Genomic DNA, 26,965 nt, shown 5'->3' on the forward strand with positions numbered 1-26,965 from the left:
TCTATAATACCATCAACAAATTATTAATCTATCAATTATCAGAATACTATATTATGAATACAATGAACTAAAAGCGACTTGTATATTGTTTGTGATGAATAAAATGACTTGAAAATAACTTCCGAGACTTGAATCTATAACTTTACTAAGCATACAACAATCAAAAGAAATTTAAAACATACATATCAATTTTGTAAAGATATAAGCATATATATTTAAATATCAGAGAGGATCATATTTCATTGTACTGAGGTGGATCCATACTTGATCAAGTAATAAACAGATCAAATTTGGATTGCTTATGTTGGATCTGATCTGAATTTGAATTTGGACAAACAGATACCATTTGCAGACCTAGTCCTGAGATGCTAAATTTGTATCAAATCCATGGTCATGTAAGGAATTTATCAATGACTTGAATATCCCCTGGAATGCATTGGGCAGGCTTGGGTTCAGCATTTGTTAAAATTTGAAAGGGCCTGGCCATACACTGTAGTATAAATTCTTTTAGTCAGGTACCTGACTTGCAACCCTATATATTCATCCTTTAAAAGATACATTGATTACATATTTATTCTGGATAAACTGATTATTTTCTTTGAAAAGAAGAGTGTTATGCATTCTCTCATAATACTCTCAACTTGGTTTCTTTTTCTTTTCCTTTTTTTTTCCTTTTTCTTCCCGGGGAGAAGGGGTGTTATATGGTGATGGACCAGTTGCATAGCTCTCCTCAATGATTCATCATTCATGTCATAAAATTCATACTTTCCTTCTTGGTATTGAGCAATTAGTAGCTGTTGTAAGGTGCTTTTTATTATGTTTTCAGGTGCAGGGGATCTTTTTGTTATTTTTTCTGTTCTCAGGGACTTCTCTGTAGTATTTATGTTTTATTTATATAAAAGAGGTCAGAGGGGTCCTCCCTCTGCACGAACTAAATTGAAAAAAAAAAAAACCTCACATTCTGCTGTCTTCTTCTCTTCTCTTTTCTTCTATTTTGTTTCTTCCTTCTCACATGGGTTATCCTTGACAGATTTTACATGGCATCAGAGCATAATCTGTCCTAGGAAACCCATTTTGCCCTTCTAATTTTCTATAGCAATCTGGTTTCTTAAAGGGTGCAGCACTGTAATCTTGGACTGACCGGATCTCATCTCTTCAGCTTTTTGAGCTTTGGTTTTTCTTTTTTTCATCTCTTATTCAGATGTTGGTGTATTTCCTGGAATTGTATTATGTGTGATTGGTTTTGTGACCTAAAGGTGTGCTGTTAACAGTTTGTTCAGCCATGTCAACTAATAGTTCAGTCACATCTAATCCGCTTGGAGGGCAAAGTAGTGCTAATAGCAGTACGGAGAGTGTTAGTTTCCCAGTCTCCATCATCCTTATTGATGTGGATTAAATTACTTGGAGTGGTCTAAAAGTATAAAACTGTCTGTTGGAGCCAAGGGAAAGTTGGGGTATCTCACTGGGAAGACCAAGAGACCTACTATAGAAGGAGGTGACTGTGATAAGTGGAAACAAGAGAACTATTTAATCATGTTCAATGTTTAAAAACATGAGGCGTTGCACTACCTAGAGGCATGAGGCGTAGTTTAGAACGTAAGAAGCCTAAGCCTCCTTGAGAGGAGGGAGAGGAGGAGGAAGGGGAAGAGGAAGAAAGATCTCATTTTTCTTTATTTTTAATAAAAATATTTTATATTAAAAATAATGAAGATGAATAGCACTAGTTGAAAGAGGGGTCCGGGGTAAAGCCCCTGGTCCACTTTCTTTCCCCTTATCTATTCTTCCCTTCCCTTTCCTTTTCCTTTTTTTTTCTTTTTCTCTTTTTTTTCTGGTCTTTCTTTCTTACTCTTTCCCTTCCTTTCCCTTCCCTTCCCTTCCTTTTTTTTCTTTTTTTTTCCTTTTTTGTTTTTTTTGTGATGTGTGCATGAGGCATATGCCTCTAGCATGCCTCATGAAAAAAGCGTATAAGGTATATGCCTTTGGTCTGCGCCTTAGGGCGTTTTGGGGGCGCCTCGCCTGGAGGTGCGCTTCCAGGTGTATGCCTCCCATGCCTTTTAAAACAATGATCATGTCTTGGCTTGTTTCTTCTATTCAGCCTTCACTTAGAAAAAACTTCATGTGGGCTGAAATGGATAAGGAGATTTGGGACCAAGCAATATCAACTTATTTTGAACAAAGGTATTTTGCTAGAAAGCCTAGAATCTATCAATTACAAGTTGATTCATCAACTTATAAGCAAGGAGACATATCTCGTACAGCCTACTATTCTTCTCTCACATCTATGTGGAAGGAGTTAGACCGCTATAGGATCATTGATTGGAAAAATGATGATGATGCTTCTGTCTATAGAAAATTACTTTCCCAAGAGTATGTTCCTTTTTGGTAGGTCTAGATTCCATTTATTAACCTATTCGAGTTCATATTTTGGGTAGCAAGGAATTCCTAGATCTTGAAGAAGTCTTTGCTTTGGTTCAATCCGAGGAAACTAGGAGGATGGCTATGAATCCTCCTGAGGGAGAGCAAGTTGCATTCATAACTAATGGTGAAAACAAGAGAGGTGATTTTGATAAGGATAAATTATGATGTACCCATTGTAGAAGGTCTGGACACAATAAGGATTTTTGTTGGGATTTACATGAAAACATAAAAAGTTCCAAGAGAAGTAGAGTAAAAAACCTAATGTAGTCAATACTGCCTCAACTATACCAAATCAAGAGACCCATCAATAGTCAAGTAATGGTAGTTCCTCCATTGTTCAATCTACAGGATCTGCATCTAAGGAAGGTCTTCTAAGTACCACGCGTGATCAATTTGAATAGTTTGGGTGTATTCTTAGACACAGGTAATTTTTCTTACTCCCTCCACTTCTCTCTGGATCCTTGATTCAAGGGCCACAAATCATATGACCGGTAAGTCTTCTCTTTTCTTATTGATAAAAAAAAAAAGTCTTCTCTTTTCTCTTCTTATCATGTTTTGTCTGGAAAAGATAAAGTTAAGCTTGTTAATGGCTCATTCTCTTCTATTACTGGACAGGGTGTTATCTCCCTTCCTATTGGTTTAAACTTGTCTAATGTTTACCATGTTCCAAAAATTCCTATTAATCTTCTTTCTATCAATTGTATTGCTAAGTCATTAAACTGTTTCGTAACTTTTCTTCATGATTCTTGTGTGCTTCAAGATTTTACATCGGGGAGGATGATTGGTAGAAAGAAGAATAATAGGCATTTTTGGAACATGGTAAACATTAGACAAGTTTAAACCAATAGGAAGGGAGATAACGCCCTATCCAGAAATAGAAGAGAAAGAGCCATCTATCATTCATTCTCAATAAACTAGAGCAACCCTATATCCATCCTTTAAAAGATACATTGATTACATATTTATTCTGGATAAACTGATTATTTTCTTTGGAAGGGAAAATGTTGTGCATTCTCTCATAATGTTGTGCATTGTTTCTATTGTTTCTGAAGGTGGATATCGATATTTCATTAGTTTCATTGAAGATTATTTGCGCTACACATGAATATATTTGCTTTGTTCTCGTGATGAAGTCCCTGAAGTTATAAAAAAGCATCCATTGTATGATATACTCAATTCCATGTTGATACTCATATCATTAAGACAATGAAAAGGAGTATTTTACTAAAGACGTCAATACTTATCTTTTGAATAATGGTATTCTACATCAAGGTTCTTGCCCTAAAACAACACAACAAAATGGTGTTGCTGAAAGGAAGAACAACCATTTATTAGAAGTGGCTCATGGTTTACTTCTCCAAATGAATGTTCCAAGGCATTTTTGGGTTTATGCTACACATGCCATCACGTTTGTTACAATCCTGGGCCCCACATCAGTTGTTTTTTTACCCTACTACTCACAAGGGGTATAAGTGTTTCGACCCTTTGTCTCATAAGGTCTTTATCTCTACGGATGTGACATTCTTTGGGTCTCATCCTTTTTTCCTTGTCTCACCTGAGGGGAAGAGTAATGGTGAGGTGAGACACATTATTTCCTTCTCCACAGCCCCAACCTTTGCCGCCTCCACCCCTATCCCTGATCCCTGGTGGAGGTGTGTTCCCAAATCTCTGAATTCTTTTTTTATTTTTATTTTTTATTAAAAGTTTTCTTGGGAAAAAATATTTACTTAAAAAAGAAAAAAATCATTAATCTAAATTGGTTTAATTTGAGTTGAAATGAATATAAATCTATTTAAGAACATATATACAAATAATATTTTAGAATATTTAATATACGCATATATATTTTCAAAATTTAAAATATTACAGTCAGGATTAGGTTAGGGTGGGAACTTCACTCCCCATCCTGATCGTGTACCTGAGTTAATCCTCATCCTCATTCCCGTCCCTGCCATAGTAGTTTCCATACCCAACCCGATTGTTGGGGAGGCCGGGCAGGGGAAATTGCCATCCCTTAGTAGCTATGCATGTTTAACCATGCTAGTAAAAATCGAAATATGCTCATAAAAGCCTTGGGGTTGTTGGGTGGAGTTAAACTGCAAAGGATCTAAGCTAGCTTGATTTACAATTGAGATCTTGAGTGATTTAGAGTGTAAAATAAGATAAAGAAGAGAGAAAGAGGAGGATGCAAGAAAAAAATTTCGGGGAGAAAAGTGGTATTGGAGATTGTAACACCGTCTGTTCATTTATATATCTCAATTACTAGAATGTACCAGAAAGATAATTATATCTCTAATTATTATAAAATAGGAAAAGACATAAATACCCTTATTTCATTATTATCTACACTCTCCCTCTAGTGGAGCACAGATATTATTATCTACACTATGCCTTCTATCAGAGAAAAAAAGAACAAAACAAAATTGTAGAGAAGATGGGCCGAATGGCCCATAGGCTGTTACTGCATATTATCTTTATGTTCTTCTCTGTAATGGGCTTTATTCTGGGCCCATACTCTTTTATGTTCCTCTTTTATAATTTCTTGTCCAACTAAGGACCTCTCTTGTAATTACTAAAATATTAACTTAATAAAAGTGTATTAGAGAGTTAGAGGGAGGTTAAGTTCAAATACCTCATCCTCTAACCCTTCTTGCCCTAGCTCTCTCTTCTTCTCTAATCTTCTCTTACTAGTTTTCTTTGTTTCAAACACAGTTCCTACTTTTAGGACTATTTTTCAACTTGGTATCAGAGCAGGCCATTGCTTGGCGTGTCCCTCATGTGGTTCTAGTTCAGCCAACTACATGAGGAGGTTCTAGGGCTGAAAGTTTACAGTCATCCGCCTAGTTCTTGGAGGTCATTGGAGGGTGCCCAAGCTTCTACACACTTGGAGAAGGGTTTGGTGACCAGGAAGAATCAGAGAACAAGTTGTTTGGCCTGATTTGGAATCAGAGAAAAGGGTTTTCGAAGTCATCTTAGAGGACAAGTGTTCGGCCTGGATTATAGTTCAAACCAGAGACTCTCTTACTGTAAGTCTTTGCTCAGTTGTTTCTGGGTTTTTTTTTTTTACTGTTCTGGACTGTTAAAAGTCCGAAGTTTCTTTGGAAACAGTACATCTATTCGGCTATCCTTTGGTCTGGTTTAATCCAGAGATTTCTGGGTTGTTTTTCATTTCTTTTCTGGACTGTCAAGTAGCCGAAATACCTCTGGAATCACTACTGCTGAGACTGCTTCATTCGGCCCACTGTTGTTGGACTGCTTCTACTCAGAAATTTATGGGTTGCTTTGGAGGTCCTATTCGGCTGATTATTGGGTTGGGAAGCTGCCGAGACTGTTTTAAAACTAAGTGATACTAGTCTCATCTTCATTCCAGCCTCTTCTTGGACCTATACTAAACACTTTGAAGTGGGTTCTTCAGTTAACAAGTAGGCTGTTAAGTATTGCACACTGATTGTTCAATAAAAGGTCTCTTAAGGACTGTGGTCTTTTTTCTTCCTCTTTGGGACAACGACTGTTAGAAGCTGAAATACCTTGTGATTGGAGGTTGCTGGGTGTCCTTTGAAGGCTGAAACAGTAAAGAAAGAACTACCACCGAACTTTGCATGATGGATTTCTCAGACCTTGAAAACAAGAATGCTGCTAAATATGGGCAGATTTTGGGAACCCCAACCGATTCTATGCTGGCTGTAACTACAGTCAAGCTTGATGGGACCAACTACTTGGCTTGGTCACAATCAGTGAAAATCCACATTTGTAGCAAAGGAAAATGGGGTTTTATTTCTGGGAGAAAGAAAGCTCCTTCAGAGGATGATCCATCTTATGAGAGATGGATACAAGAAAACTACACTGTGATTGGGTGGCTTGTGAACTCAATGCAGCCACAGATCAGTCAACATTATATGTGGATGAATTTGGCTAAAGAAATCTGGGATAGTGTTGCAGAGACTTACTCCCAGAAGTTGAATGTTGCTAGAGCTTACAAACTGAGAAGTGATGTGAAGAATCTAAGACAGGGGGAGAAGTCACTTGCAGCATACTTCTCAACCTTAAAATCTCTATGGCAAGAGATTGATTTGATAGAGGCTGTGACATGGGATACCCCTAAGGATGTTGAAACATATAGGAAATTGGTTGAACGGAATAGGGTCTTTGAGTTCTTGACAAGGCTGAATTCTGAATATGATATTACAAAGCAAAACATCTTGTCCAAGGAAGATGTTTCATTGTCACAAGCATATACCTTGGTCAGCAGTGTAGAAAGTAGAAGGCAAGTGTAGGTTCAAGGAGTTGGTATCAATGATCATTTTGCAAATATGGGAATTAAACCCAAAGGGGTTACAGAAGCTCACAGTGGCACAGGAAGGAAGGAAGTGGTGTGTGAATATTGTAAGAAGCCGAAACACACAAAGGACAAGTGCTGGAAATTGCATCCCAATCTTGTACCTATCAGATTTCAGAAGAAGAATGATAGTAGAAAGACAGAAAGTGCACATGCAGCCACAGGCACAGATATAGAGGTTGAGTCTACCAGTGCACAGTTGGCAGCCATGAAAGCTGAATATGAGAAGTTTGGAAAGATGATCCTTCAACTTGAAGGTGTATCTTCATCATCCATCCCTTTTGGAAGTCCAGCCACCATTGCATTTGCCCACTCAGGTATAAGGGCTTCCGCTAACCATGCATCCACCTCAGGTAAACACAAAACCCCTTGGATCATAGACTCAAGTGCTTCTGATCACATGACCAACCTTTCCACTTTATTTGTTTCATATGATTTACTTCCTGGCCGTGACAAAATCACCTTAGCCGATGGTTCTCTTGCCCCTATTTCCGGCAAGGGAACTGTCAAGGCTACAAACTCCTTACTCTTATCTTCCACTCTTCATGTGCCTAAATTAAATACCAACTTATTATCTGTAAGTAGCCTGACCAAATCATTGAATTGTTGTATAACATTTTTCCCTTCTCAGTGTGTGTTTCAGGACCTGAAGTCTCAGAAGGTGATTGGGAGTGGCCATGAAGCGAATGGAATATACTTGCTCGACACCCCTGGCCAATGCTTTGATCATCCCAAGAATGTTGCTTTTGGTTCTACTTTTTCGAGTCTGTTAGTCAAATTATGTTGAGTCATTGTCGGTTGGGTCATTTACCTTTTTCTGCTTTAAGCCATTTGTTTCCAAAATTGTTTAAAGGAGTCAGCGTGTCTAGTCTCAATTGTGAGTCCTGTCAGTTGTCAAAGCATTGTAGAAAAAATTACCCTGTAAGCAATAAAAGATCCTCTTTTCTTTTTCATATTGTGCACTTTGATGTGTGGGGGCCATACCATTTATCCTCTATGGGGGGTTACAGATATTTTATCTTGTTTATTGATGACTTCTCTAGATTCACCTGGATATACTTAATGAAATCCCGGGATGAAGTCCCAAGACTTGTGAGGCAATTTCATGAGCTTGTTCTAACTCAATTTGATACCAGAATTAAGGTTTTCAGATCTGATAATGCAAAAGAGTATTTTGAGAAGAGTTTATCCTTGTATCTTTCTAACATGGGGGTTATTCATCAAAGCTCCTGTGTTAGAACTCCTAAACAAAATGGAGTTGTTGAGAGGAAAAATAGACATATTGTTGAAGTTGCAAGGAGCCTTTTGTTTGCCTCACATGTTCCCACATGATTTTGGGGTGATGTTGTACTTACTGCTACCTATCTCATAAATCGTATGCCATCTAGGGTATTAGGGTTTAAATCCCCCTTCAGTCTTCTTCATCCAAACAAGGATCTCTTCCCAATTCCTCTTCGTGTGTTTGGCTGTACCTGCTATGTTCACATTCCAAGTGTGCAAAGACACAAGTTTGAACCGAAAGCCCACAAATGTATCTTCCTTGGTTACTCTCCCACACAAAAGGGTTATTGTTGTTTTGATCCAAAGACTAGCACCCGACATGTCTCTATGGATGTTACCTTTAATGAACTTTCTCCTTTTTATGGTTCCTCTTAGGATGACATTGTCCACAGGGGAAGAGTCTGTCACAAGTTTTTGCTCTTCCACTTCCTGTCCCAGTTGAGTCTCTTGACAAACCTGTATCCTCACCAAATAAGTCAAAGGAGGATCAATCACTTCATATCTCTTGTCCTAGGGACCCTATTTCTTTACCCCCTCGCCCTATCCATAATCCCAAAATGTATCAAAGGCAGAGATCCAGGAATGAGCAAGTGGTTTCCTTTACAACAAATGAAGTTCATGCATTCCCAATCACATATGAGATAGCAGGTACTGCTTCAACTCCTTTGGAATCATCTTTCCCAGACCTTGATGTCCCCATTGTTGTTAGGAAAGGGAAGCGGAAATGTACTGCACACTGCATTTCCAAACACCTTTCTTATGACCTGCTTTCTCCTTCATACTTTGGCTATCTCTCTTCTGTTGCTTCTAACCCAATTCCTAGGTCTGTCTCAGAAGCTCTTACGATTCCAGAATGGAGAGATGCCATGGAAACCGAAATGGATGCTCTACATGCAAATGGTACTTGGGAGGTGGTGGATTTGCCTGAAGGGAAGGATCCGGTTGGGTGCAAGTGGGTTTTTACCATTAAATACATGGCTGATGGAACTATTGAGAGGTACAAGGCTAGACTTGTTGCAAAAGGCTACACACAGACATATGGGATTGACTACCTGGAGACTTTTGCCCCTGTTGCCAAGATGACATCTGTGAGGGTTCTTTTATCTCTGGCAGCTCACTTTGATTGGCCTCTCTATCAGTTGGATGTAAAGAATGCATTTCTGAATGGTGACTTACATGAGGAAGTCTACATGTGTCTTCCCCCAGGGATGTATGGGAAAGATATGCAAGGAAAGGTATGTAAATTGAAGAAATCTCTTTATGGTCTTAAACAATCTCCTAGAGCCTGGTTTGAGAGATTTAGAGCTGCACTTGTTAAATTCAGCTATGTTCAGACACAGTCAGATCATACTCTGTTTGTGAAGAAAAGTAGATCTTTAGCAGTGTATCTCATTGTGTATGTTGATGGCATTATAGTGACTGGTGATGATGCCTCAGGCATTCTGGCTCTTAAGTCTTTCCTCCGTACAGAATTTGAGATTAAGGATCTGGGGGAGTTGAGATACTTCCTTGGCATAGAAGTTGCCAGATCCAAGGATGGGATTCTTATTTCCCAAAGGAAATATGTTCTTGATTTATTGTCTGAAATTGGAAAACGGGGTGCAAGACCAGCTGCAACTCCCAGATATTGCATATGTTGTCAGTTGCATTATCCAGTTCATGCATGCTCCTAGAGATACTCATATGGCAGCAACAGAACGGATTTTGTGCTATCCAAAAGGCTCTCCAGGGAAAGGAATCCTATTTACCAAGTATGACCACTTGAAACTTGAAGCCTATACTGATGCTGATTGGGCTGGAAATATGGATGACAGAAGATCTACTTCAGGATATTGCAGTCTGGTGGCTGGTAATGTTGTCTCTTGGAGGAGTAAGAAACAATCTGTTGTGGCCAGATCCTCTGCAGAAGCAGAGTATAGAGCCATGGCACATGGGGTCTCGGAATTGTTGTGTCTAAGGTTCTTAATGGAAGAACTTGGGATTGATCATGACATACCCATGATGTTGTACTGTGATAATCAGGCTGCCATCAACATCGCTCACAACCCGGTACAACATGATCGAACCAAACATATTGAAGTTGATAGACACTTTATTCGAGAAAGAGTCTCCTCCGGAGAAGTGTGCCTTCCATTCGTTACTTCTGAAGGACAATTGGCAGACTTTCTCACCAAGGGCATTTCCAAGGCAAGACTTCATCATGACACTGGCAAGCTGGGCATGATTGACATCTATGCTCAGCTTGAGGGGGAGTGTAGAGAAGATGGGCCCAATGGCCCATAGGCTGTTACTGTATATTATCTTTATGTTCTTCTCTGTAATGGGCCTTATTCTGGGCCCATACTCTTTTATGTTTCTCTTTTGTAATTTCTTGTCCAACTAAGGACCTCTCTTGTAATTACTAAAAGATTAACTTAATAAAAGTGTATTAGAGAGTTAGAGGGAGGTTAAGTTCGAATACCTCATCCTCTAACCCTTCTTGCCGCAGCTCTCTCTTCTTCTCTAATCTTCTCTTGCTAGTTTTCTTTGTTTCAAACACGGTCCTACTTCTAGGACTGTTTTTCAACTAAAATCAGCAAGCTGATATTATATTTATATCTTTATATAGAACAAGCAAACCTCCTTGGAATCAACTTCTTTTTGATGAGTGTCTACCTACTTCCATGTGCTTGGGGTGATCATGTTGTATGGGATTATGAACCCTGTTGATTGAAGCCTTGTTGTTGTAATACTTTGAAGGACTATCAATCTGATTACCAACTGCTAGTGGTAGTTTCAACCACGGTAAGTCTGCCACACCATGAGTCATGGTCATGACTCTCAACTACTTCCAGATATGGTATCATGTATGTACTGATTGATGACTCCCACAACCTAAGCAATGCCATCCTAATTAAAAATATGCATAATAACTTCCTAATTAGCCCTGGAATGTTGCTTTCTCTTCCACCAGTTTCCCTTGATTCAACTGAGTCTGTGATTTGGATGAATTGGTGCATCTATAACTCTACAAGTTGTCCAATTTATTAAGCAAGTCGACAAAATGTTTGCATTGTGAGATACAAATGTCTTTGTTTGACCTTGCCACCTAAAAGCCCGAAATGTACTTGAGATTGCTTTAGTTCTTTGGTGTTAAAGGCAGTGTTAGAATGCATGTATGTGATTACTGATGAGTTGAGTGACTTCTCTGTAATTTTCAGAATGTTCTAAATATACGATCTGTGTTAATAGGAAGTTCTCTCTCTCTCTCTCCATATATATATATATATATTCTAAATCTTCTTCATCTAGAATCTCAACCATTGTTACGAAGCATCTGTTCTGATCCATCTTGGACCTGGTTTCAGTTTTTCATTCTTACAGTTTAAAGCTAGAAAATCAGGTGGATATTTTACATTTGTTCTGATCTGGTCAGCTTCTAGAAATCTACTTTCTTTTTATTCCAGCGGTGGTGTAATAAAGATTCGAATTGATATTGTACATGTAAACTGTTTGTGACTGAAACTATTTGAGTGGTTGGCTGTGATCTGATATGGTGAATGACCTGTCCCAGCCACAGCTTTATATTATGTTGAATTATGGGCAATTTACAATTGTAACTTGTGAGTAGGGCTGCAACTTGGGCTGGGTTGACAATTGGATTAGGGTTACGGATGACCCCTTGGAGAGCCCGACCCAATCCGAACCCGACTACATGCATTATAGTCCCACTGCATATTATTGATCCATTTGCCTTAATTCTTAAGCCCAATGCAGGTTATTGGTGATTATTCCATAATTTTATGTCTCATTATTGATGATTTCATGATTTTAGATTTTTAATTGGAGATCTATCAACGTTGATAATAGACTAGTAATTTGAAACATTACATTTAGGTCTCTTAATCAAATATTAAGAGTAACCTGAAGTCATCTTTGGGTTGAGTTAGGTTGGTTAGGGTTAGGGTTTACTAGATGGGGTTGAAGGTCAGGTTGGGTTAGGATTAGGGTCAGTCTAGGGTTGACCAAAACCAGACCTAACCCAGCCCGACTTGCACCCCTACTTGAGAGGTGATGTATGTGTAGTGACTTTATAATTGTGGCTGTTGATTTCTTTGTTCCAAGAAAGTGATCAGAAGTGGGTTGTGAACTTCTGAACATATTTCTTGTGACATATGATGGAAACCAAGGAAGCTATGATTTTACCATCTGATTTTCTCCTTATTCAGATGACATCGATTAAACATAATGAGAGTAGTTATGTTGTTTGGGCAGAATCAGTTGAGGTATTTTGATTGCAAAAGGGAAATCAAAATACGCAACTGATAAGTGCATAAAAACCCTATTCAGGGACCGCACCTAACAGCTTATGATTTTAGGTTGAATGGGTTCCATGCTAAGGTATCGGAGCCTATTTGACCAACTAGCATGAGGAAGTTTAACAGGTTTGTCTATGCCTTTGAGCTCAAGGAGATACCTCTAGCCCAGAAGACTTTTACTTGGTCAAATCTCTAATCTAGGCCTATATGCCCTAAGCTGGATAGGTTCCTGTTCTCTTTGGACTGGGAAGAACATTAGGGGAACTTGGCATCTAGAGCTCTACCTAGGATGACCTCGGATCATTGGCCCATAGTGATACGCAAGGAAGAGAGGAGTGGAGGACCTGCCCCTTTTAGATTTGAAAATATGTGGTTACTCCATCCCGGGTATACCAATAAGAGTAAGGGAGTGGTGTAATGAGTGTAACCCAATGGTGGAATGGGAGGGTATGAGATTCCATAAGAAACTACAATTCTTGAAAGCGAAGATCAAGGAGTGGAATCTCTTGGAGTTTGGGAGGTTAAAAGAAAGAAAGAGAGCTCTGGTGGACCAACTTGAAAGCCTTGACTCTAAAGAAGAAAGGGGAGAATTTGGAGAGGAAGGCAGTGAACTTAGAAGAGGTTTGAGAAGATAGTTAGAGGATTGCCTACATAAGGAGGAAATAAGCTGGAGGCAAAAATCTCAGTGTAAATGATTGCAAGAGGGAGATAGAAATACCAGGTACTTTCATTCTTTGGCAATGGAAGGAGAAGGAGAAACTTCAATTCCAAATTGGTTGTGGATGGAGTTGAGTTAACTCAACAAGAGGAGATAGCTGTGGCATGTGTAGAACATTTTAAATCCATTCTAAGAAGGCTTGTAAGTGGAGGGGTGTGGGTAGAAGGATTGGACTGGCCAGATGTAGGGTGGGGGGGGGGGGGATAACAGGAGAAGATTGGAAAGAAAGTTTGGCTTGGAAGAGATTAAGGAGGCTGTGTTTTCTATGGATAGAACAAAAGCTCCAGGGCCGGATGGGTTCACAATGGCTTTTTATCAGGACTGTTGGGATATTTTGAAAGATGACTTTCTGTTGGTTTTTGAGGAGTTTCATAGGAGAGGAATTGTTAATCCGGGTGTGAACACTTTTATAGCTATGATTCCCAAAAAGAAAGAAGCTTCACACCCAAGGGACTTTAGACCAATCCGTTTGGTAAATAGCCTATACAAGATTATTGCAAAGGTGTTATCTTTGAGATTGAAGGAAGTACTGTTGGACATCATTGAACAAAATCAAGATGCCTTTGTGAGTGGAAGATAGATTATTGATCAAATCCTCATTGCTAATGAGAGTGGAGAATTTCAAAAAGGATAAAAAGAAGGGAGTGGTTTGTAAGTTGGATCTAGAGAAGGCTTATGACTTGGTGGATTGGGAATTTTTGAGGAAAGTTATGACCAAATTTGGGTTTGGGGCTAGATAGTGTAAATGGATCATGGGTTGTGTTCGGAATTGTCATTACTCAGTGCTAGTGAATGGGACAGTGGTAGATTTCTTTTCAGCCATTAGGGGTATAAGACAGGGAGACCCCCTATCTCCTTTCTTGTTCTTACTAGTTGCTGATGTTCTGGGGAAACTGATTCACAGAGCAGACTCTAGGGGCCTCATTAGAGGTTGGAGGGTTGGAAGGGAGGACATCCCACTCACTCACAATTTACTGATGATACGATCTTGTTTTGTGAATGAGGTAATGTGAGTTTCATCAGGAACTTGAAACTGGTGATTCAACTCATTGAGCAAATGTCAAATCTGAAGGTGAACTTTGGGAAAAGTTGTGTAGTGGGTGTGAATATGGAGGAGGGAGAGATTAGGGAGAGTGCAGAAGTGCTCCGGTGTGAAGTTTCAAGATGGCCATTAAGTTATCTAGGGTTTCCCTTAGGTGATAATCCTAAGAGAGAGAGCTTCTGGAACCCGGTGGTGGAAAGATTTGAAAAAAGACTTGTCTCTTGGAAAGAGATTTCCTTTGGGAGCCGGGAGAGGAGAAGAGGGACCATATAGTTAGCTGGAAGGTGGTGACAAGGAGTAAGATCTATGGTGGTTTTGGGCTTGGGAACATCAAGAAAAGGAATATGGCCCTTCTGGGGAAGTGGTTATGGAGGTTTCCTTCGGAGCAGAGAAGCTATGGGCTAGAATAGTGGCAAGCATACATGGGATAGAGCAAAATGGATGGGATGCTGGAATCAGAACTAGGACCACAAGCACCTCACCTTGGAAAGCCATTCATGATTTGCTACCAATTTTCTCCCCTCTTGTCAGGTATGATTTGAATTCAGGTAATTCCATAAAATTCTAGGAACAAACTTAGGTGGGGAATGTTCATCTTAAGGACCAATTTCCCTCTTTGTATGCTCTCTTAGATTTTAAAAATGAGCCAGTTTCTTCTTTCATCACTCCTTCCTCTTCCAGTTTTGGGTTTGAGTGGAACCTGGGTTTGAGGAGGGCTGTGAGGGACTCAAACCTCAACAGTATTTTGAACCTCCTTGAACTTCTCGATAATGTTTTCTTAGACCCCTCTAAGGTGGACTCTAGACTTTGGACCCCTACCCCCACGGGCTCTTTTCCTTGTGCTTCCTTCTTCAAAGTCTTATGCCAGTCCACTAGTCCTGCAACCTCCCCTTTCCCGGTTAATGAGGTTTGGTGTAGACCAATTCCTCCTAGGGTTGGTAATTTTTGTTGGGAAGCCTATCTGGAAAGATTCAACACTGGTGATTTGTTCCAAAAGAAGAGACCCAATACTTGCTTGTCACCTCATTGGTGTGTTCTTTGCAAAGCGGATGGAGAGACTGGTTTTCACTTACTGGTGTCTTGCCAATTTGCAAAGTCAATTTAGGAATGGGTTTTTTCTCTCTTTGGGCGTAGGTGGAACCCTCCATCAGACATGTAGAGTCTCTTCTCCCCTTTTTTTTTCAGGTGGTGCATGAAAAGGGGAAGGACTATGTGGAGAGGACTGAGGGGTGTAGTATGTTGGTCATTATGGGAAGAAAGAAATTCCGGGATCTTCTCAGAAGTTGAGGGGTTGAAGAATTGAGGGCTGTGATCCATATAAGGAATGTACAGTGGCTGAAATCTTTAGAGCTATTCACAGACTACACAGTGGATGACATATTGAGGAAGTGAGGTGAGATTGCAAACTGCACACAAACCAAATCAGTAATGAGGTTGTTTTGGACTCCCCCCCTGCTGGTTTCTTAAAATTAAACTTTGATGGGAATAGTAGGGGGAATCCTGGACAATCAGGGATTGGGGGTGTTTTTAGGGATGAGAATGGGGATCATTTCTGCCCTGTTCTCGGGCCCAATTGGAGTGGGTGACTCCCTTAGAGCTGAGATCTTGGCAGTTATGGAAGGAGTCCAAAACCCAAGGATATGAATATCAGAGAACTCATAATTGAAGGGGACTCGGAGGTGGTGATAGGGTGGCTGAATAAAAACAACAGTGATTTATGGAACTATAGCAATGAGAGGAGGAAATTCAAGTGGCTGGTGCGGGAGATGGAAGTCAAGATGAGTTGGGTTAAAAGATCAGCTAATTCTGTAGCTGATGGATTAACTAAACAAGGGGTAGAAAGGGAATCAATGTTTTGGGCCAAGTTGTAATTTAACTGTTCATTCTTTTCCTTTTCTTCTCTTTTCTTGAGGGCTTAAGTTATATTAGGAAGATAAGAGTGTTTGTCTTCCTTGTTGTAACTATTCTTTTGTTGTGTGTATATATATATATATATATATATATATATGGGTGGACCTGTGTTTGTCCATGCTTCGAGATAAATGGCCTTTCACATGAGGGGGCATGTCAGAGAATAGAAACCTATTTAGGGACCTTACCTAACAGCTTAAGCTTTTTGTTGAACAGTTCCCTGCTAAGGTATCAAAGCCTGTTTCTCCAAGTGGTCTAGTGATAAATTCTTGTCACCTCCATTATAATTAATTAAGTTTCAGCACAAGGTATGGTGGCCCTGTGCTTGTCCATGCTTCAATCCCGATGGGATTTCATATGAGGCGGCTTGTTAGAGAATAAAAACTTATTTAGGGACAGCTTAAGCTTTTAGGTTTAATGGTTCCTTGTTGGGCTTTTGTGCAAGGGGATGTGTTAGAGAATAAAAACCTATTCAGGAACGGAACTGCCTATCTGGGGAGACTTCTTCGAGGGAGACTCTACCTCCTTACAGAAGAGAAAAGAACATAAGAAGAAGATACTTGCTAAGGATCTGATATTTATATTATTCTCTCCAGGCTTATTTACATGTAGTCATCGGCTCAAATAACAGCTCAGTTCATTCTGACATTAGTTGTAACTATTTGCTGATGTGATCTTCTAGAATTAGTCTGCTTGTATGGATGTAACGAATGCTTGGAGGTAGGTTTGGCTGGACCACTGGCTGTAGCTGGGGTTGGCATGGGCTGGTTCAAGCCTTGATCTTCAGGTCCATATCCCACCTAACAGCTTTGCTTTTAGGTTGAACCGTTTCTTTGAGAATAAGAAACCATAATCTGGCACCTGTAATTATTCTAAATTGCTCCAAAATGATTCAAAATTAAGACTTAGTTATAGAATTAATTGGAACCTGGGATTAGCAGCAGTCTCATTTTTATCAATACGACTAGAGAATTTTGAAAACAAGTGAAGAAAAGGTAATCTTGGTCCAATAATGTAACTTGAATTTATCAACGTTTGAATTCTTTTTTTAGCATTCAACAGGGTGGGAAATGTCTCCATGATTATTATTCTGAATTTATGGTTTTATGTAGAGAGTTGAGTATACAGAAACCTGTTTCATTTTATGTGGATGCGATGCTGAAGTAAAGAGATGTCCGGAAGGGTGGATTACTGCATCTCTTCTTGGCTGCAATGAGAGTTGTCTATTTTAAACAGTTAGCAATGCCATTTTACTGAATTGTGTTAACCTAGATACTTTGTTGCATTCCTCATCAAGAAACGATTTATAGCATATAGTAATCCTTTATAAGGATGATGGAGAATCTCTACATTGTTCTCACCCTTTCTTCATTTCCAGAAAATGTGGAGGCTTTTCTTAGGGCCTTTTGGGGCTGGATGGAGGAAATATGTTCAATTGAATTGAGATAGAAGTTCTAATCATTTACTACTGAAAAATAATAGCTATTGTCAATGCTTAGTGCCCTTTGTGCATAGTTGAAAGCAATTGGTGCTTATTTCCCCTTGGAATCTTTTAGGCCACTACAAATAATGTACAGTATATAGTTCATTCCTATTATTAATACAACTTCCGCCCGATTTGCTTCTCTGTGAGTGTGGTGGTACTTGATTTCCTGCTAGAAGCTTCTAGTTGGTATCACATTGAGTATTTTACGTCAGTATATTGGCCCCTGTTCTGTATACTTAAAATCAGTATTTTTCTTAATTTTAGCGACAATTGTTACCAAATCATATTAGATTTTATAAAGAACTCATAAATAGTACAAAATCAAATTATTGTAAAAATATGCATTTAACTTTTGGCTACTCTGGGTGATGTGCTAGTTGTCATTGCATGTTGACTTGCTTATCTAATGGTGATTATAGTAATAGTAGAGCTTCTTAGAATTTGTTGAATGAACTTTTCATGTGTTCCAGTAATGTATTTCTTCTGTTCAGAATGCGGTGGAAAATGATGATCGTGATGAAAAAGTTGGTACATTGGAAGTCAACTCTGAGCATGCAATCCTTGCATACCGCCCACCTTGTATGCAGCCTGCGGATATCACTTCTTCAGAATCAAGCACCACACAGCCTTTGGTTTCGTCGACATGATTTTACCACTTTACATTCCTTTCTTGAATTTTACTTTATCCTCACATGATTGTATTAAGAATTCTTTTTAAAGTTGTGTTTCTCTATATTGGAATAATGATGTCAAGTTCTGCTATTGTGCCTTACTGGCTTATAATATGGATTACCATAAAAGAAAAAAAAAAAAAAAAAAGAGAGAAAGAACTAGCTTTACTTCCATTCTTTTGGGAATTTAGTAGCTGGGGTTTTTCCACGTACTCCGTCAATAGGTAATTTTGTCCTCAAAATAGAAGCACAGTTCCTAAGCTGACTGCTGACACCCCCCTCAATTGTAAATTCGCTGACTGAGGCACATGCATACTTCTTTTCGTCTGATGAAGCAGGTTGGTTAAGTCTTTTTTATATGTTGAATTCGCTGAAAACTAGATCGGACCAGCCCAATTTTAGGCATTTGTAGACTTTGCTCAGGGAAGAGATTGAACTGCCAATGAAATTAATTAAGGATAAACCAGCTACGTTCTGTATGTATGGATGTTTACTGGATCTTCTCAACAGTAAGCTTGTCCACTCTGAATCACTCTTCCCATGGTTCAAGCCCTTAAATTGAATATCCACATCATCTTTAGTCTCCCATGAGGGCGAGGTGCCGAACTGTGTACAAAGGGCAACCAAACAGTTTGCACTTTGCACCTTGGCTCTGTGTATGGTGCAACTTGGGCAGGCCCAATCTAAGCCCGGACTAACCCAGCCTCAATTGTAAATGCGCTGGGTTTGGATATTTCGTACTCGGGCTGGGCCTAGGTCTAAAGTTTATTTGGTATTTTTTTTTTACTTTTTGCACTAAGTAGCACTTAAGTAAATCGAATCCAGTGTAAGCCCAACCCTACCTTACCCGAACCTGAGCCTGATCCGGCTATATATATAGTGTTTTTTGTGATAGCAATTACACTAAAGCTATGAATGCCCTAACCCCATGTTTTCAGTCTTGCAGTAGTTTACATTGTTGGAAGTCATGGATGTTGTGAGAAATTGAAGAAACTATCTTGGCTTCAAAGGATCAATTTGAAAGATACAAAGAAAGCAAGACGATCAAGTCTACTCCAAGTCAGTTTAATTATGGTGTCTTAGGCTTATCGTATAATCGGCTTCAGTGAAATAGAACTTGTTTGCGTTTGGATGAGAATGGACCTTAGGTGGTTTAGTGGTTTCACTATTCCTACTTGAACCAAAAATATTAGAATGGTTTGAACTCACTCTTGGTTTAGATTAAATCCACCGTAAGGAACATCTTCAGGCTAGTTATGGGGGACATGCCCAGCATCCCAGTCGTGGAGCTCATAAAAGTTGAAAATTTGACATATACAAGAGATGACACAAAGTGGTATTGAGGCATCCTTCACATCCTGGCTGGAATGGTCAAACCAAGGGTTTAACTTCCAACATTTAAATTAGTAATTAATGCTCTTGGTTTGTGGTTCTTTCTAGTTTTGTGAAAGAGACAGGCAAATCCTTTATGTAAGAAGATTCATCATTTGTGAACGTGTGAAAAGCACAAAAGTAAGATTGTTTGTTTCAAAAAAAAAAGGCAACTCGTGAGTCTAAGAGACATTAGAACCCTCTTCTTTTGAACAAAGGGAGAAAGTGAAGAATTTTAGAAGATAAGAGTAAATTCGAAATTGGCATCTCATGAAGGCATCTTTTCTGAACTAAAATAGATTCCTTGCTAAGGTGATCCCCATAATGTAAGCAATGAAATTCTATCTTCGCATAGAGCTAAATAGTTTGAGCTGTATTGGCATATTCTATCTAAAAGAGATATCCCATGTATTTGTGAATTTGCATCAACAGTCAACGAAGTTTTAAGGGAGAACCAAAACAAGATGTGTTTTTGCTGGTAACATAAAGTCATAGGTTTGAAGGCAAAGGTGTGGTGTCAAGTCTTTTGTGAACTTCATTTGATTTAATGTACATGGTATTGTTGGCATTGTGAAGTCCAATTAAGTAATGGATTGAAACTCTCAAAGGGGTTGTGTTCAAGATAGGATGCAGGTTTGGAAAGGGCCGAACCTATATAAATATTGGTCTTCATCTCTTTTCTCAACTCCAACAAGCAACGTTCAATTCATTTCAGGTTTGATGAACATATCTAAATGTTTCGATAGTTGATAAATCTATACCTTTTTGAATGTTTTAGTTAATTTCTATCATAGGTTGATTATTTATTATTATGTAACTTACCTAACCCTTTTGGTAGTTTATGAATTATGTTACCCTTGAATACCCTTCTTTCAAATCATGTCCCCTTAGAGAACGGCTATATAACTTAAACATGGCCCAACCCACCCCAACCTGCACTCCTAGCCCCATGGTCACTAAATGTTGAATTTTTTCAGCTATTGGAGCTAGGGATTAAACATGGAGATATAATTACCATATGCATGTGTGTGTATTTAATAGAGAGAGAGAGAGAGAGAGAGAGAGCGAGGAGCCTGGATTCACATGTCTGTTATTTATTTTTAAATTAATTTATTATTGAAAAGGAAAAATTCTTTTTATTAACTTTTTAAATATTTACATAGGACACTTTTAGATCTCCTAAAATGATTTATTCCTAACTTTCTTTCACACATTTCCTTACTGATTAGCTTTCTCTCTTTCCACAATCCACGTAGTTAATTACCATTAAAATCTCTCCCCTAAAACATTTCCTAAAATGCTTCTCTCTCTCTCTCTCCAATGAAAAAATGAAAATAATCATTTTATAAAGTCGAAAAAAATATATTCTCTAACTAAATTCTCCTTTACTCTTTCTCATATGTGCACAGTATCACTCTTCTTATTAACGAATGCTGTGTTAACAACTTTTCAATGTTGAATTTGGTGCAAGTTAGATCAATGTTCATTCATTCTTCCTTTTTTTAATTGAAAATTGGAGGAGCCTTAAACCGCCCCCCCTGAACCGGCGGTTTTGAAAAAATATAAAAAAGGACCGATACTGCCCAATATGCCCCTATCGGCGTATCGGGCATATCGATATTCAGAGCCTTGGTTGAAACCTCCCCTGGAGTTTTTCACCATTGCTAAACCATCCCTTAAGTTTGGTAATTATAATCACCTCTTCTAAACTTTCTGACATGGTTGTAAGTAGACTTCCTTTATTAAAATCCTTTAACAAGAAACACGGAAATGTCCAAAATGTCTATGCAATGATTATTGAAACTGGTTTCTACAGTAAAAACAATACAAACTTTATGAACAACAACAACAAAAAAGAAAAAAAGAGTTTAAGATTGTAGTTTACCTTTGAGCAATTGATATTAAAGGCAAATTTGAAAAATAAATCAGTTTGGAAAAAAGGATTGGAAAGGCTTGAGGTAGCAGTTGATATGAAAACAAGATTTGGAAAATAAGCATTTTAGTCAAAGTAACTACATAGGTATTTTAGACATTTTCATGCCTCTTAGATGATTCTGACAGAGGGGGACTAATTGTAACCATGTCAAAAGTTTATGGGAGATGATTGCAGTTATCAAACTTCAAGGGAGACTTTTACAATTTACTAATTTGATAGCTTAGGTTGTGTTTGGTACCATTGCCACTTCTACATACAACGTTTTTTAGTTGGTCAATACAAATTTTATAAGAATATATTTTTTCTAACCATAAATGTTTTGAATTATCATGCAACATTGGATACAATTGCCTGTACTTTTTAAGTGGAAGTGGTTATCTAGTGTGATGTGACAATATAATTTCTTAAAAATTTGTATTGACTAACACAAAATGTTACAAATAGAAGTAGCAATGGTACCAAGCACAACCTTAAACTATTTTCTAATTTTACAAGTCAACCTATAAATTAAACTGAAAGGTTATGAAATTGTACTCTATGTATCTTATTGGCTTTAATTGTATGAATATACATACATGAGCCAAGACGTGTTGGTTTTGGATAATAAGTGTAACAAAAGAGATAAATACAGATACAAAAAATAATAATACAACAGAAATACACTAGATAAGTAGCAGATGGAGTGTTTGAATTAACCACAAACTCTTGTGAGCTTATGACATGATGCGGCTATGCTTGACGGGGAAAGGAATCCCCCCTCCATCCTTGACTCCGACGGGGATGAATTCCCCATCGGAGACCCGAATCCCCGAAACTAAGAGAGAGAGAGAAAGGACCGTTGGGACTTGGGAGAGTTTATGTCGATGGTGATTGATGAGAGAGTCCGAAGGGTGACAGTGACGGGGACGACGGTCGGTGGTCTGCGAATCGGCAATGAAGATGAAATCTCTTCCTCAGTTCTCTGGCCTCTCCTCTGTTTGATGTCCAACGGGCAAGTGGGCAGTGGCAACAATCAGCGATGGCGGTTGGCGGTAGGTGAATCGACGACAAAGATGAAGCTATGATTTATTGGTTTTATGGTTCAGTTGCCTCTCTTAAGTCTTCTCTGTTGAAGAAAAAAGAATGAGGACTGGTAACCGGTTTAGTCGAGGGTTAAGGTTTTTTCAACTTTTCAAGTTTTCTTGATTTCTTCGAATTATGTTTGACTTTTAGTTTTTTTTTTTGTTTTATAAATAAATTAATAATTATTATACTTATATAATATATAATATTAATTAGGGATGGGTCGGAGCCCGTCTTCATCCCCATCTCCGATTGGGGATTCATGGGTAGCCCCATCCCTGACCCCGCCAAGGTACCTCTCATCCCCGACCCCATCAGATCGGGGAGCCCGGGTACCCGTCGGGGACGGGGAAAATTGCCACCCCTAAACCCGATGTCTTGCCTCCTATTAATTCCTATATTCAAAATTAACTTCTCACTAGTTCCTATTATTATGAATCCACTAAACCTCCTATTAACTTCCAGATTTAAGGCGGTTCTCCTTGCTCATTAATTTTATTACCTACCCCAAGTTTCTTAGTTGAACTTGAAAAGGATCAAACCTTGTCAGTAGAGTTGTAGAACGGGACATGCTGGGCCGGCAAGGCATGAAACGACCCAGGCCATGCCTCCCTCCCCTGGGATATTTTGGGGGATCAGCCTGGCATGCCGCACAGCCGGAGCCACAGGCCGGGCTGGTTCATGAGCCAAACCTTAGGCCAGGTCAGGCCATGGACCGGGCCAAAGATATGAATGGTTTATTTAAAAAAATTGAAAAAAAAATCTTAAAATTTTTATTTTATATGAATTCTAATGTATATAATTGTTTATATATACAATAATAAAGTAAAACAGTATAATAAAATTGAATATAATTGTTTATTTTATTAATATATTATATATTATATATAAATATATGAAATATATATTTGGGCATGCTGGGCGAGGCCACAGGCTTGGGCGTACCAGCACACGGGCCATGGGCGGCAAAGCCCACTCGGTTGTACTGTGCCATCCCAGCCCGCAGACCTGAAACCCAAAGCCCGACACGGCCCATGGACCATCATGCTGCTGGGCCAGCTCAAAATCGTGCCAAACTGGGCCGGGTTACACCTCTACTCGTCAGTCATTACCAACGATAACTCATTTTCTTGTCTTATTGTAATTTTTTCTCATTGCTTATTAGTTAAAAAAATTACAGAAATGGTTATTGAAATTTATAATTTTGAGCATGAGATTTAAATTGGATTTTTAAGTTAACTTCACATAAACTCTTGAAATATATTCGTCTATTTATATTTTGTTTTATGATCATTAAAACTAAAGATTTATTGTAATCCATATATTTTTTAAGATTAATTTGGTTTTCCTCATTTCAAAATTCAGTTGATGAATAACGAATGTTCAAGCAAGCATATTTGATTCAAGATGGCTGGAATTTGCAATAATACAACATTAACAATTTATATTTGGACAATATCAGATTCAAGTACAAGCAGCTAAAACTAGAAGGGATTTTTATAGTTCGGTCCACCCCTTTGGTGGAGCTAAGATTTCTAGGGGTGGACTGAATCCTGACCTTAGATTGATGCCAAATCCACAGGCAGGATGCAGTTTATGGGGGGGGCTACCGGGCTACTAGTAACAATGGTTTATCCCAAAATAGAAACCATTGTTTCAGTACAAATCTACATTAAATACGTAAAGTAGTCACCACTTACCAGTACCTTGACAAAGAGGAGCATTTACTGATTAATCATTGAATTAAAACAGAATAGTTTTCTGAACTGATTTACATGCTAATCAAGTAATGGACGTTGTAGGACCATCTTCCAAACCAATTTATTAAAACGGAAAATAGGTTAACATACTCTATAACAAGGTTTAAAGTACGATAATATCAAAAAATCAATTTAAAATATGTTTTGGAATCGACTGAATACAGTGAAAAAGAATTAAGATATGCATAAACATGCTAAGAAAACTTAAATAAATTCCCAAACGATGCAGTAATAACATTACATATGACTTGGATGACTGTAGATGAGGTATCTACAACTCATATCATAATATAAGTCAATGCACAATCAAATTAGAATTTAAATATGAATGCTTTAGACAGAGAAGTTAGATGAGAGAAAATGAGCGTTAATAGGAGTTGATGAGAGATAACAGCAATTAATAATGTGAATTGTTTGATTTTAATAGAATAAAAAGACCACCATATTGATTTGATATGCCCACAGTATCTGGTCTGCATCGCCTGACATGAGATATGGGTGGAATGGAACAAATTACAGCCATTCCACCCATGCAGCATGCCAATAACCCTCATAACCAGTAAGTATCAGCCTGTATTTAAACCTTGCTTATATATATAAAAGTACACTGCAGATAATTAAGATTACGACTAATAAGGAGAAAAGTCTTTTATCCAGCCAAGAGATTTTTCATTAACTAAAAAGCATTATATAATTTACAAAAAGATAAATTAATCATAAACACTTTCCAAGACTTACTCTATACCTAAAGTAATGAAGTACTCATGGGATTGGCAAAGTAATGCTCACGACAAATGGATTCTGTACTTCTGAAATTTCCAAGGAAGTTCCCCAATAAAACAGGAGGGCCATTGGAAATTGTTTGATACATCTTCCTTACAATAAGGTGGCCATCCAGAACCATCAGCTCCAGAAGTCTTTTACAGCTCTGGATAAGTTCAAGTCAATAAATTAGCAAATATTGACATTTATAACTTAAGGAGTAATAGTAGATCGTACAAGAGTAAATCAGAAGTTTGAAACAAAACAACACACAAATAGAGACACACCCATACACAAGAACATTCAAAAAGGGGTCATAAGTCTTAAATAACAGAAAAGTCAGATCCTTTTGGGCCCCTGATATGAACAACATGAATTGATGGATGGCCATAAACTGTCAATGTATCAGACTCAGAGCAGATATACCTAGAAATGAGTTTGGTCAGATAAATATTGGGAATAAAATTATCCTCACCAATTAGATTCAAAGCAGACTCAGGTATTAAATTTCTCTAATAAAATGAACTAATACCTTCTATGAGATTGGATATTAGATATCATTAAGAAAATCAACTTAAAATGTCTTCCTTCCAATTAATGAATGTTCAGTCTAACAATTTTTAGTTAAAAAGCATAAACCATAGTACAAAGTCAAACTTCAGTAGAAACTACAAAATTGCATATCATGTATAAAGTGTTAGATCTTAATTAATCAAACTGTGTTAAATATATATATTTTTGTCATAAACGCCACTTTACATCCATATTCTGGTTAACTGGATTTGAGCCAGATCATGAACTGATCCGTTGACAGTGATAGATGGTCAACTAAGATCACTTATTGCCACACTATTAAATACTTTTCTTCTTTTTGATAAATGATATAGAAATTGTATTAAAATTCAAAAAGGAGGGCAAGTAAATACTTTTCTTAGATGCATATACAAGTAGTACATGAATTTTGAGAAAAGTAAAATGCATATTGACATGTGAGGTTGTAGTATGAAAATTGTAACTTGGGAAGCAGTTTTTGATTCAGGGTGCAACACAAATTACATAATTCTCTTTACCATTTGGTTGGTTTGCAGATGGCATAAGTGTAGCATCACCCAAACAAAGATTGATAGTTTTGAGGAGTTCTTTAAGGCACCACAGGTTTTCAATAGCACTTCTCAATTTTTGGTTTGCATTTATGCATGTGACTCAACTAAGATCGATAGTTTTGTTGGTTTACCTCCTTCTGCCGTTATTTTTTCTTTTTGATAAGGGAAATTTCATTAATTAAACAAAAAAGCTTACAAGGATACTGTTCCAACCATGACTATTCTACGAATAACACACGTCATAAAAAATAAAAAATAAATAAATTGATTTCTGGGCCAAAATATGAGCATCTTTCATATGTGACCTAGACTTATATTATCGAGAATTTTAACTAGAGATAAAATCTTATCAAGCCAACCACCAAAACACAAAAAAATGGTTGACCTCCTTTTGCCTTTTGGTTCTCCATATTTGGCTAATAATATGTTGTTCTAGCCAGTATAAACAGAAGGATACTGGTTTTATTTTTTAACAACTTAATTTAAACTGAAAACATACCTGAGGATTCAATACATCCATGCGGCGTACAAGATCATCCTACAACAACAACAACAACAAAGAAAATGTCAGAGCAGACTATAAATAAATAACAAAGCATTTTTTCCACCCATCAAGAATGCCAAGAAATAGGCATTCAAGCTATGTTAAAGAGATTCTTCAAAATGGGTTACATATTACTGTTAGACATTTCAATGATTAGTTTAGGTGCAATGTCTACAAGTGAACGATGATTGGAAAAAGAATGATAATGGGAATTTTTTGATAAAAAACATCATTTTGTTAATTAACAATAAGCTAACCCAGGTCAA

The 26,965-nt window shown here is 38.0% G+C and overlaps 2 protein-coding genes across 10 annotated transcripts in view; one reads left to right on the forward strand and one right to left on the reverse strand.

The window, feature by feature from the left end:
• LOC148845123 (Early-responsive to dehydration stress protein (ERD4)) overlaps positions 1 to 18,335 on the forward strand; it is a 94,342-nt gene extending 76,007 nt beyond the window's left edge. For all 6 annotated transcript variants that reach the window (XR_016102546.1, XM_088956060.1, XM_088956062.1 and 3 more), the window contains one exon: positions 17,982 to 18,335. Coding sequence is in view for 5 of the 6 variants with exons in the window: in XM_088956060.1 (XP_088812186.1) it covers positions 17,982 to 18,137 (156 nt within the window). In the remaining variant the exon portion in view is untranslated. The remainder of the gene's footprint in view (positions 1 to 17,981) is intronic.
• A 6,602-nt stretch (positions 18,336 to 24,937) lies between these two features.
• The window catches only part of LOC148845124 (uncharacterized), a 53,930-nt gene continuing 51,902 nt past the window's right edge, over positions 24,938 to 26,965 (reverse strand). For all 4 annotated transcript variants that reach the window (XM_088954954.1, XM_088954952.1, XM_088954953.1 and 1 more), the window contains 2 exons: positions 26,655 to 26,693; positions 24,938 to 25,218 (listed from right to left, as the gene is read on the reverse strand). In XM_088954954.1, the coding sequence (XP_088811080.1) occupies positions 25,036 to 25,218; positions 26,655 to 26,693 (222 nt within the window). In that variant the 3' untranslated portion in view covers positions 24,938 to 25,035. The remainder of the gene's footprint in view (positions 25,219 to 26,654; positions 26,694 to 26,965) is intronic.

The sequence above is a fragment of the Nelumbo lutea genome, chromosome 7, assembly GCF_056320005.1.
Source record: "Nelumbo lutea isolate HS-2025 chromosome 7, American lotus-T2T, whole genome shotgun sequence".
Lineage (NCBI taxonomy): Eukaryota > Viridiplantae > Streptophyta > Magnoliopsida > Proteales > Nelumbonaceae > Nelumbo > Nelumbo lutea.